Source organism: Thunnus thynnus, chromosome 5 (genome assembly GCF_963924715.1).
Source record: "Thunnus thynnus chromosome 5, fThuThy2.1, whole genome shotgun sequence".
Taxonomy (NCBI): domain Eukaryota; kingdom Metazoa; phylum Chordata; class Actinopteri; order Scombriformes; family Scombridae; genus Thunnus; species Thunnus thynnus.
The window spans coordinates 14,702,835-14,719,140 of NC_089521.1; the positions used below are offsets into that span (position 1 = coordinate 14,702,835).

The following is a 16,306-nucleotide window of genomic DNA, read 5'->3' on the forward strand; positions in this document are numbered from 1 at the left end:
GTCAGGTGTACTACTCTCCAGGTGTAGCTGCTGCAACTGTTAAAACTCGTTAGTTCTACAACGACCACAATTAATATCAACTACAGCCATCATAGCAATACACCAAGTATCACAAAATCTAAGAATGAGCTTTACAAAAAGGAAGAATGGGGGAACCAAACATCAACATCAGTGTAATGATATGTATGCATTAAAAATGGCCAACAGCACTGGTAAATATTCTTTAATTATAGAAAATTGACTGAAACATTTGTTCTGATACCCTGCTAGAATGAAATATTAATAAAGAAGGTTAAATGTGAAATACAGAATAACTAAACAAGTTATAAAATAATTGTTTTTCCTAGTTGTTGTTCCAGTTTGTAAAATGAAAGACCATATTTAATCAGAAAACCTTTTATATTCATATTTTAATATTTAGTCAACATTTTTTCAGTAAATTAAACATATTTCTGTTTAATTTATTAAGATAATGTTTCAGAAAAAATGATATGAGAAACAAGGAACCAGATGTAGCAGATATCACATCTGTATGTGTACTCCTCAACAAATGGTTGTTTCCCCTGTGCTAACAAACAGCTATAAAAATAAGCTTAAACATTTATAAATGTAAACATTTTCCTATTAATCTTGTTATTCATTGAGGAATAATATACAACTTTTATGTATTTACAGCCAGTATGTGTAAGTGTGGTTTTACAAATAAAAAAAAATGAACCCATCATTAAATTCAATGTAATCTAAACTAATGAGCACCATCTCTGCTTTGCATACGTTCCAGTGTTTGTACTTGTCTAACTAATCCCTCTGGGTCTTCAATATGTTTTACATGACATCCACAGTAAAAGAAATTTGCCAAACTTTGAACAGTTGCCTCTTTGTGCTCAAAACCTTTCTGTACTTAAAGGACAGGTTCACAATTCTGTCTTAAAACAATATTGAAGTGCCTGTTCATACTGGCCACGTAGAGATCCACAGATCCCAAAATCCACAGCCCTTTTTCTGTGCAAAAATGTATTTAGACATTTATCTGAAGCTAATATGAAGCTTCAGCCATCCAAATGAGTCAAATCAAGTCAATATCTTACTGTCTTTTTAGTGCCAGATCCCCTCTTTTTGTTACAATCCTTCCACTGCAACTGAACAGGAAAACACTGTCCATCAAGACACAAAGAGGGAATTCAGATATCCATTTTATTTGTCTAACTTAGATGGCTGAAGCCTCTTAAGATAAACTTTTAAATCCATTTTTTGTCCCCCATCACTTACATCCTAAGTGCATTTGAAGTGGATCTTCTAATGGTCAGTATGAACAGGAGGAATGATTACAACAAGGAAACCTGTTTCTATGTTCATATGGGCACCTGACTGTTGTTTTAAGACAGATTTTAAAAATTGTGAACGTATCCTTTAATGTAATGTTTCAAATGTCTGAGTTGGCTGAACTCCACAGTAAAACAAAATGATGATAACTGTCACTAAGGTCAGGCAACACAGAGGCAAACAGGTTGTGCAGGGATTTAATTCCATATCATCCAATATAAATATGCACTGTGGCTGGACCATGACTTTGTCTTGCAAGTTGAAATGTCCATATTATCATCCCCAAACTACCACTTGACACCTTCTCCCGGTGTGTCACTGCACGTCCCAGATCTCACAGAGCAACGGGGTAAATTTGTGGTCATTCATCCTCCAGGATGTGAGCATCTCTGCGTGATAGTGGTTGAGTGTCCTCAGCTCCGTCAGTCGGCCCAGGAGACGAGCAAAGTATTGTGGCTCCTGTTGATGCTGCAGGACGCACAGCTTCCTCAGCACGTCCAGCATTGGCTCCTGAAGTCTCTCGACAGCCTGTTGATTCTTCACATAAGGCCGGTCTGGAGAGGAAAAGGGTGAAGCAGACAGTCAGGCAGGCAAAACTCAGAGCGAGCTCTAAAGTGAGGCTCAGATGTCTGTTTATATAGACACCTGACCAAATCTAGTGATGATACATTAGGCTTTTAAGGATGATATTGATTTAGGAAACACACCGCACATGTGACACAACAACTTGGCACAACAAAATATCAATTAAAGCTGTTGATATTGGCTCACCTGGTGTCAGGATGGTTATGGCGGTGAGGAGGGCCTGTTCCTCCTGCGCCATGTGGAGTTCACCAATGCTTTTGTAAAAGTTGAACAATGGTGTGATAAACTCATCTGATATACCTGCAGAAAACACACAAGCAACTGTACAATACAGTAAAGTCAAATATGAACCTTAAGTCTTAGATCCTGACTGCTGAGGTTAAATCTTACAGTTTTAAATCCACTGTATCCTTCCTGTATCTATATGAAAGGTGTTAAAAAAAGTTCTTTTATTTAATGGAAATCTGTCTGATACCAAAAATTTTAACTTGGACACTGGTAAACTAACTCACATGCTGCACCTCTTGTGATGAGATAATTATATAAATGAAGGCGCAAAATGCTGTATAAAGGTGGGAACAACACACATGATCAATGTCATGTGGTAATGTTCACTTATAAGAGGAAAAAAGCAGGAAGAGCTCGTCTTGCATAACCGTTTGCACTTTGAGCCAGGACGCCTCTAATCTGCATTATTGTTCACCTACAGCACCAGTTAAAAGTTTGGACACACTTTCTCACTCAAGTGAATGGGAAGGTGTGTGCAATCCTTTGACTGGTTCTGTATATGATCATGCACCTCATGTTCTCACAGTAAATATTCTGGTGTTATTTTATTTGAAAACAAATGCACCTTTCAAACTAAACACTGTATCTAAATACTAAAAAACCATTTGATTCTCTGTAGACCAAGACTGATTACTAAGTAAGGACTTCTACAGTAGCTTTGCCTGTAAATTCAAATTGAAATCAGAAACCGCATCAGCTGATAACAAAACAACTCAACAAACAAAAAAGTTGCACAGTCTCATAGTGGATGTTGTTACGCAATAACCATCTGACATCCAAACATCCAAAGAATTAATGATTAATTTTGAAAAAAAAAGACAAGAAAAGAAAACCAACTTCCTGAATTACACTTTTTGCAAAACGCTTCACACAGTTCAGTGCATTTGAAACAATCTTGCACTTTGAAACCACTTGGAAATGGCCGCCTTTTAAAATCAAATGTAATACTACAATTACCACCTCACCTCGAAGGCTAACAAACTGTTCAGCTTTTCCTCTACAAATCAGAGCAGAGCGTCAAAGATGAGGTGCGCTGTGTCTTATTGAGATGAATGTGAAACAAAGAAAGAATGAATCAATGTGCAGCAGATTCTTCTTGACTATGTTCATGAAGTTTATACCCGAGTGGTATCATGATTAATAATAGAACAAAGGTAGTATATCTGAGAGAGATAAAAGTTGTTTTAACTGTAAAATCTTTTCTATAACAAGGATTAATTACTGTCAAATGAGGCGTTGGATCAGTGTTTCACTGTATGATTCCATAACTGAAATACTCTAATTACATAATGTCACAATATTTCTTTGTACAAATTAAAATAATACCAACAATAACAGTAAGATCTGCACAAAGATTATTTTCATTCTCCTTTCAAGAGTAAACGTTTCTTGGTGAACATAAAAATATAAAGCAAATATGAACTTTCATGCTGTTCTTTTAAAAATAACAATTAAATGATAAGAATGAATACTACAGATGCACTGCCGCCAAACTGCACAGTGCTCTGTATATCATTTCAAACGTTTGCATTCAGTTTCTTCTCACACACTGGCAGCAGTTCCTACTTTTGACTCTCTTGAAACTAGCACAGGGTGTCTGTCTGCTTGGACACATCATCAAGCACTCAGAAATGCCAGTGGGGCTCAGAGGGAGAGAAGTGGACAATAGCACTCTTGATGTTTTGATAAGGAACAATGGTCTCTTCAGACAGCTTTGCTCCCTTATTCTCCCAGACTGGCCTTTAGTGTGAATATCTCTTATCCCCACCATTCACACCAGAGCAGCGCTGAGGGTCCCAGTGACGCACACACACATACACACACACACACTCCTGCCATCACTGTCACTGTCTGTCTAACTGTCCAACCTGGCTGACATGATGACACCTCGCAAACAAAAAAAAATGTTTTTGAACCACCAGGCAGTAAACTCTGGGGTAACTGTATATGTAATATCTATTTGAGAAAACCCTTTTTTTCTAACAATATATACGTGTGTGTTTATCAATGCTACCAAAGAGCTGTGTTTGCCTTGAATGCTCTCCTTTACCTGTGAGCGTGCCCACACACACGCCCAAACCGAGTGAAACTGTACCCAGCAAGGGTGTCTGTGCACCTTGTGTAACCTACACCCATCCAGAGATCAACAGGTCAGCACACATCTCTCAGCCGCATCACACAGATCAGGGAGATGAATTATTGATCTGACTAGACTTGGCTGCTTGACTGCAGTTGGAGCAACAAATGTCATGATGCTGCAAATGGTGGTGCAAAGGACCAAGACTCCTGAAGGTCATGAAATACTTCAGATATTGTAGTTTCACACTCACAATAACACAGATTATTATATTTTGAGTGATTTAAGTTCAGTTTTCATTATAACCAAATGAATCAGAGTAGTTACACCATCTGAATTTGGATGGAGCTCTTCAGTACCAAAAGTACACCATGTTTTATCAGACAGCACCTGACATTCACAGATGTATAGCTTCGGTTGACTCACCACTCTTACGTATCCTCTCTTCCAAAACTTCCGTGTGTCCGTTCGGCATCTTTCTGCTGAAAACCTGAGCAGAGCGCAGAAACATGGCTTCCACAGCCGAACCTTTCAGCAGAGCGATTTGATCTTCATGATCCAGAGACAGAAAGCCTGCAAGAGGCGTCACAGCATGCGTTACATCCAGCAAGGAACACATTTTGTAATTTTTCTGGCATTGCAGCACCAGTGTGGTGAGGCCTGTAAAAGTGTGTATTCTATATGATTTGCAAACAAGGAAACGATACCTGGAATATTTTTTGTAAACTCCACTAGAACTTGGACTTGACTTGTTGCCATTTCTGTCAATAATAGGAAGTTTTCCTCTGCGCTGTACTGTTCTTGTAGCTGTGGGGGGAACAACAACAGTAAACAGCAATGAAACAGATTGAAAAAAGTGAAATGTGAAGTGATATTAAGCGTAATATACCAGTTTTTTGGCCACATCTTGAGGAATTTGATGTCTGTTGTAAGCGTCTACAACGACTTTCATCAGTGCCCGCTGCTCTTTTGTAATTTCAACTTTTTCCTGAATAAAAAGAGAAAACAAAAACAACACATAAGTGGTGCCAGATGTTGTTTGTTTCACAGCTTATATAACAGACTTTATATGATTTATATGTAGGAGTTTGAGGAGCTGGTAATTCATTCCAAACTTGTGGTGGCACATTTCTTAAAACTAATATCCAGCTGTCAAAAAGGTTATTTGAACCCTTAATTACTTTTTCATGCACATTTCTTGGACAACTTTACACACAACCTTCTTGAAACTAAGGTGAGTCCTGTCAAGTGAACAATAACACAACACCACAATATGTACTTTTTGATAAACAGTGTGCTGTGAGAGTGTTGTTTCCTCTGGAGCAAATCATGATTTATAACTACTTTATTACTTATATGTCTAGCCCTTCACAGCATCACACATAGATAAACTGGTTAATGCCACACCTGAAATTTATATAATATGCATTAGGGTATTTCCCAAATTATAGGAAACAGCCATTTTGTCTAAAGTAAAATAAAATGCAGCATAAGTTTGTTTTAGCAAACCTGAACTTGTAGAAATATGTGAAATCAAGGAGGAAACATGTGGCACACTCATCAGTCAGTACACATGCTGTACAACGAGTGTGTCTGATTACCTTTGACAGTTTGGTGGTTGAGGTGACCTGTTTGTTGTCTATGTTGTCCGCCCCCTCTGTCTCGTCTCCGGTCGACTGTCCCGGGGAGGCCTTGGTGTTCTTGCGCAGCCTTTTAGATTTACACTGGATCTCTGTCAGCAGACCTGCCGGCAGTGATGAAGGCTTCACTTTGTGTGTTAAATGCCTCACAGCTCTTCATTCAGCAGCAGTTGTAAATGTTTACTTTCATTTATGAGACCTTTGATATATTGTATATTGGTAAACATTTATATAGAACAACTGGTGAACTTTGAAATGTTGCTTTTTTAATCTTGTGCAATTAATGTTTTACCATCATATCCACTTTAACTTAATCCATAAAAGTCAGTGATCCTTAGCTCAGCATATACCCACTATACTAAATACACTCTATGTAACATGTGACTCAGTTTATACCAGCATAAATGTACATTTTTGCACATTATATATTCTTTTTTTGTTATATTCAATTCATTTCCCAGTAACGATCAATACATTTTCATTTAACTGTCTTGTATTATCATATCTTAATAGTAATGCGTGAATACAAAAACCTTGTCATTACTTCACATTTTTTTCTGATTTTGATGAAATAATTTCCCTCCTTGAACAAGAGAGACAATGTCCTGAGAGGACAGTGAGGAGAGTATCTGTCTTTTTACATTATGACAAAAAAAAGGTCTTTGAGTCCCTGTTGCAGCAGCAGTTAGTCATCAGTGCCTGCCACCCTGCAATATTCATCACAACTTGCCTGCACTATTTATGAGCAACAGGAGTCCAGTCTGTCCTCCTGCCCTTTTCAACTGACAGCTCCTAATTGACCCGATAACTAATAATCCTCCAAAGACTCCAGAGAAAGTACATGTTCACATTTACAGTTTCTGTCTTTACAACTGAGTTATGCTCAGTATTTAAAAACCCTAGACAAACGTGTTAAGAGAACTTTTAAGACAAACAACACTATAGCAAATTTCTTTTAATGATGGTGTTAATTTGTCCTAAATGGAGCTTAAGGTGTCTGTTTAACTGCTTCTATTTCTGTAGCAGTAACAAAAGCTGGGTCTTTCTTCTGTGTGATATGAGACATTCAATCCCACAGTAAAATAAAACAGGTCATGTCAGAATAGCAAATGAGGGCTCACCACGGCAGCCTTTGACTGTCTTTCTTGACTCTACTGAAGTTAAAATAGAGTGTGTGCATGATATGAATGTACAGTATCTACATTCCTTTCATTCCCCACATTATTGATTAAGATTGCCTCAGTGTTCTGCCAACATGAACAGGTATCAAAGTCTATTAACAAGCAGTGATACTCACATTCTGCCAGCATGCCCATCTCCTTGCACTTTCTTAGTCGGCACTCCTGGCATTTCCTGCGCATGTACATGTCCATCTCACAGTTTCCGCCACTCTTGCATTTGTACACAGCGTTCTTTGTTATGCTCCGTCTGAAGAAACCTGAATATGGAGGGCGAAACAAGGCATGAACCTGGAACAGAAGATGCTGATACATTTTGCACTTTGATATAGAAATGGACAATTGTGCAGTTTTGAGGTACTTAATTGTTTCCTTTTGATGCTACTTTGTACTTCTACTCTATTACATTTTAGATTGTACTTTTTACTCGTCTGCATTTATTTGACAGCTATAGTTGCTAGTTATTTTGCACATTAAGATTCTACATAATAACACATTTATCTTATAAATATGATGTATTACCCAACAGTAAAGTAGTGGAGTAAATTACCGCTTACTCGTTGACGTATAAGGGGTAATAACTAAATTGTATATATACTGTATATATAATATACTGTAATACAAGTCTGAAAGAGTCCGTTCTCCATATGGAGTTATACTGATACTTAAACATGCATTAATTGATTTTGTGGATATTTTGAGGCAGTGGAAACAAGCTGTCAACACAACACTGACATAATATCACCCTGCCACCTGAGGAATGTAAATCCAATATTCACTCATCTTTTGTCTCCACCAACTCCTGAGGGAAATATCTGGATATTTAGCTGCTTAATGTTCCACCATGTTCACCAGCTGCTAACTCTCTCTGCTGTTTGCTGCTGGGCAGGGAGTGCATAGTGAGTTCAGAGCTTTTCAGCTGAAAACAGCTGTTTGCCGCTGCCAAAAGCGACACTAATGAGAGCTGTGAGAGTGAACCAAAACAGTAAAGTTGCAGAACGGAAAACCAACACAAGTGAGCTGAAATATGCAACAAGAGCTCCGTAAAGCTGAGGGAAACTGCAGATTTGGGTGATAATTCTCTGTGAGATCGTCCCTACAAGTTACAGCCATAGTCATCAAAAACATTGATTAGTGCAGCTTTAATAATATGGACTGGTTCCTTGAATAAGACTGGTGAAGCCTAAGTGTCCAAAGCAGTCAGATACCGAAGGAAACCTTTTGGAATAATGTCAGTCTAACCCCCATAAATGTAATGTTTATTTATGGGGTTTGATGGTTGAGGATTTAATCAAATTGAATGATTAATGTGGCAGTTTTGCTGAATGTCCAATAGAGGGCTGCAGAGTCTGTAATCAACAGAGGCCAAAAGAAAAAAGTGGAACAGGTAGAGAACAGAACGAAGGAGAAGAAGACAACAAGTTGAGTCCGATCTAAAAGCTAGCTTAAAAGCAAAAAGGGAAAGTAGTTTTTACTACTTAAAATTTAATGTTAAAATTATCCATGACTGAGTTACTGTGTTTCGGAATTCTGTTGTTCACGAAGAAATTAGGTAACACCGCTTGTAATAACATGATTCCTTATTTGATGATACTTAAAGCAATGTCAACGAGGGACACTACAGTTTTTGAAGATCATTAATGAAAACGTTCTCATCACTGAACAGGTCAGAAATTTTAGTGATCCTTTTCTCTGCCTGAATTTTTGAAATCCAGGATCTTTCCTCACTGAAATGAATGTAAATAACTGCAATATAAATAAAATTACTGCTTCTTAGGTTACATCTCGTTCCAATAATATCACAGAGAGAATCCTGTGAGCCCAGCTGAGGATGCTCCACACGCACACACACACAGAATAACTTTGGAACAGTTATTAGACATTCTGACATAGGACATTAAGCACAATGACATGCATTAACGTAACTGAGCTCAGGTTGCTCCTGCATTGTACGGCAGAAAGCTGAGAGGGAACCCAATCTGGCAGCAGTACCAGGCAGAGGCCAGGTAGACCTGAGCCTATTCTCTGTCAAATGGCAAGACAGGCCAGCTGCTGCACTCCTGGCATTGTCCGACATCACAGTGTGGAATTACACTCGTATGTAATTTGGCCGACAGTTTGGCAGGAATCACAGCAAATTCACAGTGTCATAGAAACATGGGGAGGAGCTGCTAAAGGCCATGACTTCGCTCACCATGCTAGCGGCATGGCTGTGGGGATGGCGATCAGCCTGTCGACCCTGACTTGGTCCTGACTGACATATCTCAACGACTTTAAAATGGATTGCTTTGAAAATTTGTAGACATCCCTGGTCTCCAGAGAATGAATCCTACAGACTTTATTGCACCAAGTTGAAATATCTCAACAACTATTGGATGGATTGGCCTGAAATGTACAAAATTATTCTCAATTGTTCCCAGACGATGTGTTCTAATGACTTTGGATCGGTAGACACTTTCATGGGCCCAAGAGGCTGAATTGTAATAACTTTGATCTTTTGACTTTTGTTCTATCATCTGGTCAAAATTACATTTTGTCCAATACTTTGGTTGAATGGGACATACAGTATTTTTGTGATTTTCTGTTATCCATATACTGTTATGATGTTGGATATCTGTGTGAAACATGGTCAAAGTACCAAAACTTGAGGTTAACATATGTATATTGCATGTCTCATGAGTGGATGATAAAAAACATAAAGGTTTAATGCCAGTGTAGACTGATCTTGCATTTTGCCTGAAAAGCTGATCATAAACAAAACATCTGACTGGAAATATCTTTACAGGACACACATTCGCCTTGTATGTGTGAGCGTTTACTCATGTTTCTGGCTTCATATTAAAAAAAGTAAATTGCCCTTATGAATAAAACCCAAGTAGCAAACACTGGAAATGATTTCAAATCCAACATAGCCGTGCACGCTCCTCTCACCTTTACATCCCTCACAGGTGAGAGCGTTATAGTGGTATCCAGAGGCCTTGTCTCCACACACAACACACAGTTCCTCCCCTTTGACCCTTCCAGCCTGCGGGATGTGCCGGGTCCTCTTGCACACAGCAGGCACCACCGTGGACACCTCCTCCCTCTCCGCATCATAATTGACCTCGAGAGGTCCTTTCCTCAGTTCATATATCCCTGTGTGTGAGTACCACTCATCTCCACTGTATTGAGGGTAGTAGTTCTGACTGGAGTAGTATGGTGTGGAAGACATGGTTGGCTCCATGGACGGGTACTGCATGCTGGGATAGCTGCTGAAGGGTAATATGTCGGGATCCTGCAGTAGAGGACTGCCTTGATCTGCCAGAATATCTATAAGAAGAAGAGGAAATGGAAAACGGCGTAAGAACAGCATGTACAAAAGTTAAATTGACATTTAAATCTGTATTAATTGATTCTTATTTGGCCATTTGGGAGAAGTGGAACAAGGTCTAAACACAACATTACATGCCTATTTACAAATCCAACAGACATGGAGCACCATCAGCACTCATTTTGAGCTGTTTTTCTGCACAGCTAACAAATGTACAGAAGTCCACTACATAGCTCCATTTTGGTCTCCACCAAACCCGTGATGGAAATATCTGGTCCTCCAGCTGCTAAAAGTTAAAACCAAAACAAAGCGAAAACCAAAACATTGTGCTGAACGGTGCTAAAACAAACTGGGAACTGCAGAGTTGGATGATACCTCTCTGCGGGATTGTCACTACAGGTAACAGCATTACAATAAAAATATTGATTATTGGAGCTTCAATATATGGACAGGTTCCTTGAAGAAGAATGGTGAAGCTTCAGTGTCAGATTCAGTCAAATGTCAAAGGAAATCCACTTAGAATGATGTCAAGTCAAGTCACTTCTATGTTTTAACCCCAAAATCACCAGTTTGTCTCAGATTGTATAGTCTGAAACATTAATCACTATCATTTAACCCTAAATACTGATAAGGAAAAACGCCTTTACATTTCAAGTTCTTCGCTGCAGAAGCTTGTCAGAATATAAACTGGCTCAGCAGTATTCAGTAACCCACACAACACATACTATAAACCCATAAATGATTAACAACTTGCTTGCACAGAGCACACTGTGTCTTTTAGAATGACATGTACCTCTGCTCCAAACAAGTTGGCACATTTGAAACTGATATAGGAATGTTAGCAGGATTATGATATTGTGTTATCACTGCTGATTTCCAAAAGCATGTATGGTATAATCATGACATCTTTAAAAACAGCAGAGGGGCGATGAATGCCATTTCAAAGACTACGTCTGCTCTACATGAATCATCTCTCAGCTGTACTAAAACATTCTCGGAAATCACAGACAACTGACACTCTTTACTGGTACGATACCTGTTAAGTACAATGTAACACTGACCTTTTGAAGACTTGGTCTGGACCATGGCCATCTCTGTGATACCAAACACAGACTATTCAGAGACTTTATGCTCTGATCCAGACATTCAGGCTGTGTTTTGTAGTTTAGTTTCTCCTTTTAACTATAACTAAAAAAAAATGAACTTCTATTTATTTCTGTCATTTAAAGACGTGAGAACAGCAGAACAGCAGATCAGGCACTGAACATGGCGCTTGCTTGAGAAATCCTAAGTGGCACAAAGGTTGCCACAGCTAACCATTAACTAGACAGTCACATTTCTATACATCATTAAAAGTAGCTAACTGATGTGTGAAGTCATTTCCAGATTTTGGCGATGCTACCAACTGACTACAATGTGGTGTGCAGGGGTTTATTAAATGGCTGTGAGCTAGTTCATGCATCATCAAGACAGACATGTGTCCCTGAAAATCTCGTGCAGGTGCTGGGAAACAATTTACTGCTTGCTGACTAACTAATTTTTACTCACTCTCAATCGCAACACATGGTGTTAAGATGTTACAACTGACTCAGATTGATTGGAGGCTGTGCTGTCAGCCTGACTTGGTTGTTGTGACATTCAGGTCTTTCCACGTACCTGACAACTGCAGGATCACTGATCTGGGATGCCTGTTATTCTATTTCTTTTCTTTTCCTTTTGTGCCTTTTGTGATGAGGTATCTTTCTATCTCTCCACTTTGGTTCACACTGAAATATCTCAACAATTATTGGAGGGATTGTCATGAAATCTTGAACGAATATTCATGGCTCTGAAATGATTTTGGTGGCCCACTAACTTTTCCTCCAGTCCCGCTATTAGGTTGACATTTGTGGTTTTGAGTGAAATGTCTCAACAACTCTTGGATGGATTGCCATGAAGTTTTGTTGATACACTTATGTCTACCTCATGATAAATTGTAATAACTTTTTGCAATCCCTTTATTTCCCTTGCAGCACCATTATCAGGTCAAAATTAAAATGTGTCCATTACCTTAGCTGTGCTTTGTGTTCAGTGTTAATTAGCAAATGTTATCATGCTACTCTAAACTGAGATGGTGAAAATGTTAAACACACAACATCAGCATTGTCATTGCGAGCATGTTAGCATACTGACATTAGCATTCAGCTAAAAGCACCCCTGTGCCTAAGTACAGTGTCACAGAACTGTTGGTGTGGCTGAAGACTCTTAGATGTGTTTTGTCTTTCTGTGACCTAGTTCATGCCAAATACACTTACCAAACAAGTGGGAGCTTTCTGAGATGGAGAATTCATCGCTGGGTGGTATTTGCAGTGGTCCCACCACATTGATGTCGGGGCCCACCCACTCATTCATTCAGGAGGGTTGTCGGGCAGCAACTCAGAAAACGCCAGTTGAAGTGCGCTGCACAGAAGTTGTACGTCTCTGATTGCTTCTGTAACGATCATGAAATATTGTGATTTGTCAAGCATGATGAAGTTCTGTTGGACTCTCTTAGAGGTCTGCAGGATCCTCTGAAACCTCCATCACAAAGTAATTAAGCATCAGCTACTGAGTTTCTACATCAACACACCTGACAGGTCTTCTCTCCCACACAAGGATGAGATGTTCGATAGCTGCCTGCAGGGAGGTGGGGGATGAAGGTCAGGCCCCAACAAGGCCTCCCCGACAACAAGTCATGCAAAGAGTATATTCTTTCTATCTATTGTTAGAGCAGTTTTTATATGTCCTGTCCCATCACATGTTCAAGTATATGTTGAATAGTTACAGCTCTCTTAACAGGCTGTATCACAAGATCAGCATTTTATTATCCCCTGTAATGTAATTTTATTAAACATAATGTGTGCAAGCCTTCAGTCTTAGTTAAGATATACAACTAATTTAATACTATAGTAAAAACCTGAATTGTAAATGAGCTTGGAAGCATCTCAGGAATGACGTCTTTAAACTTCTCCATGGCCTTTCCGGTGTCAAGGCCACAACATGGTCACATGTGCAACGATTACTTTTATAGACTTCATCTGCCACATTTTTTTTTTAATTAACTTGGTGTAATTTCCCCTGAGGTCCAAAAGCAACCCACAAGGATACAGAAACCTCGAGTTCATTTTAACAGCCCACACAGCCAAACATACCTCTCTCCCCGTCAGACACAGTGGCACACCACGGCCTCATAAGAAGTCATGTGTTCACCAGTGAACATGAAATGCATTAATACTCGGTCTCGTAGTCCTTACCTTATCCCTGTCAGATGATGTCTCTGTTTTTCCTGCTTTGTAACTTTCTTCTTCAGCCTTATTTCTGATATCCACACTGTGAGCTACAGTTCCATCAATATTTGCTGATGCACATCAAGCTGCTTGTGTCTGGACTCCAGCAAGAGCATGTGTGACCAGTTGAGGTCAGGGAGAAATGGATGGTGGTTATTAATTAAACTGTCCATCCCTGTCCATGTCAACTCCCTCCCTCCAAACACACTCTCTAAAAAAATCCCTCTTTATCTCACCAAGACAAGAGGCTGCCACATGAATCCTCCAGCAGATTACAAATCCCACCCACATACACAAACAACACACATGGAACATATACATGCAGTGATTAACACGACACAAACAACTGAGAGCAAACCGAGCAGAAATTCTGCTATTAGTCCAGTAGTTTATTGGACTTATCTTAGAATAAAACTGAATGTCTTCTGTCACTGTAACAACTTGGCTACACTACAATTTTATATTTTCACAAGGATAAAAAAAAATTTAGGTTATCAAAGAAAAACACAGAAGGAAACTATGTGGCAATCATCTGTCCTTGAACTGATCAAAGCCATTTTATCATATGACTGTAATGTGCAGTGACAGTCAACACCAGATTTGTTTATATTGGCACATACTGTACCTCACCTAACCTGTTGTCTTTGTGTACTCTAATATGGACACATAAAATCTAATTTTTCTTGTCTTTACATTCTTTAATTTGTCCAAAAACAATAGTTTAATCATTGATGGGTTGTTGCTCCATCAGAAGAGGCCCTTCTGAGTCAACAGACAGTCTCTCTGAAATAAACAGAACCTTTGCCATTGGCTGCTGGCTGTTTGTGGACTATCTGGTCTGTGTTTGAGAGCATGTGAGGAATGAGTTGGCAGCAGTGGCCTCTGGACAGATACAACTATGTTGTACATATTTATAAGTTACATGTACAGCTTCAGGGCTCTCACAAGTATTGATGAGGTTATTTTACAACTATTTTATATTTCCATATCCATTTTCTATGATGAGGACAACAGCAGATATTGGGTGTCGGTCTGGGCTTTTGTCTTTCCTTTTACCTTGGTGTTTTGTTACTCATCCCAGACAAATTGTATTGCAAGTGACACACACATTAAATATCAAATGGACACAAAGTAGTATTTTTAAGTGTTTAACTTATGTATGTTAACTTCCAAAGTAAAAAGACCCTCTGACTGTCATCTTTTGAAGTGGTAGTAGTTTGGAGAAGCAAGTCTGACACTGGTGACGAATATCCTGTCCAGTAATTATCTTCCGTGGTGAAAATGAGTCAGTGGCGGATAAGGTCAGATAAGACAAAGGATGTTTACCAAAGTGTGATGGGAAACAGCCGTCTTTGGAATATTTAAAAATATAGACATCTAATTTGAGTCCACTAACATAAACAAGCAGTGTCAGGGAGAGTCTATTTTGTCAAGTAGTTGCAGAAGATAATGAGAATTTAACTTGACTAAATGGTGCATTGTGCCTTTATGAAGGCTTTATATGAATAATTTAAGTGTAAAATTCTATACTATACTATACTATACTATACTATACTATACTATACTATACTATACTGTACTATAGTGTGAGAAGGCACAAGTGTTCTTGTACTTCTTTTTAGCCTTTAAAACAGTCTTTTTAGCCATGCTAGCAACATGGCTCTCAGGATGGCAATCGGCTCACCACTTCGGTCTGGACTTAAATATCTCAACAACTGTTGGATTTATTGCCATGAAAGTTTGTACATACAGTACATTCATGTTCCCCAGATGAAACCAAATGACTTACTTTTCCTGTAGCACCACCATAATGTTGATGTTCGTGGTTTTGAGTGAAATGGATTATTGGATAGATTGTTATGAAATTTGGTGTCCACATTCATGTCCATGACTTTTCATTTAATGCCAACACCAGGTCATGGTCCAGTACTTTGGTTTATGATGAAATACCTGCAAACTGACAGTCCCATCAGTCCTAGCAAAATTAGCATGTAACACACTAAACTAAAGCCCACTTTTCAGACATAAAATATGTAGCACTGCTGACTTCATCAAGCTGCTAGTGATGGCTTCAACATGATGTATTTCCCATAAATGTGGCCATAATAAACATGATTTTAAAATGAATCATTAAACATTTGTCTCAGAACACAGAAACAAACTATAGCTGCCATTACAGCTAACGGCATACGGATCCACATCCTGAGCAATTTGCTGGCTAACCTACCTGCATATTCATCTGTGCACTGAATTAATCTGTAAAACTGAAGCTGAATGGAAACCTAGTCACAGGCTCATGTGTAAAGGAACTGACACGCATGTTGCTCTGGATGTTGATCCCATTTTCAGTTCGATAGCTAACTCATTAGCCATAATGGCTGCTAATAGTGGCTCATTTGTGTTTGTTTTGAAATGATTCATGTAAAAATCTTGTTTATTTGGAAAACTTTAGGAAGCTCACGCAAGTTAGAATGAAACAACGGCCACATTTATGGCAAATACACCAGGTTGAAATAAACCAGAATTAGCCTTTAATGTTCATCCTTACCTGTTCATTCACATCTGACATGCCATTTACCGAAAAAAAACTTGCGTGATAT

At 38.8% G+C, this 16,306-nt stretch overlaps 1 protein-coding gene across 4 annotated transcripts; it reads right to left on the reverse strand.

The window, feature by feature from the left end:
- Positions 1 to 14: 14 nt before the first annotated feature.
- On the reverse strand, positions 15 to 13,840 carry nr1h4 (nuclear receptor subfamily 1, group H, member 4). Of its 4 annotated transcripts, none has more exons than XM_067589403.1 (10): positions 13,674 to 13,840; positions 12,696 to 12,871; positions 10,023 to 10,400; positions 7,211 to 7,351; positions 5,875 to 6,017; positions 5,163 to 5,261; positions 4,981 to 5,080; positions 4,700 to 4,846; positions 2,095 to 2,208; positions 15 to 1,877 (listed from the first exon to the last, which is right to left on the reverse strand). In XM_067589403.1, the coding sequence occupies exons 2-10, from the start codon at positions 12,790 to 12,792 to the stop codon at positions 1,639 to 1,641; spliced, it is 1,458 nt and encodes a 485-aa protein (XP_067445504.1). In that variant the 5' UTR covers positions 12,793 to 12,871; positions 13,674 to 13,840; the 3' UTR covers positions 15 to 1,638. The 4 variants fall into 4 exon arrangements, with proteins under 4 accessions (XP_067445504.1, XP_067445503.1, XP_067445506.1 ...); XM_067589402.1 differs by having other exon boundaries at positions 2,095 to 2,229; XM_067589405.1 differs by lacking the exons at positions 12,696 to 12,871; positions 13,674 to 13,840 and adding an exon at positions 11,463 to 11,678.
- Positions 13,841 to 16,306: the final 2,466 nt, after the last annotated feature.

Excerpts from the sequence above, each read along its gene's own strand:
- nr1h4 (XM_067589402.1), bottom strand. The coding sequence starts at position 12,792 with ATGAATGAGTGGGTGGGCCCCGACATCAATGTGGTGGGACCACTGCAA. Across the intron at positions 5,262-5,874 it reads CAACCACCAAACTGTCAAAG|GAAAAAGTTGAAATTACAAA; the intron begins GTAATCAGACAC and ends CTTTTTATTCAG. Across the intron at positions 2,230-4,699 it reads AGAGAGGATACGTAAGAGTG|TTGCTTGTGTGTTTTCTGCA; the intron begins GTGAGTCAACCG and ends TGTATTGTACAG.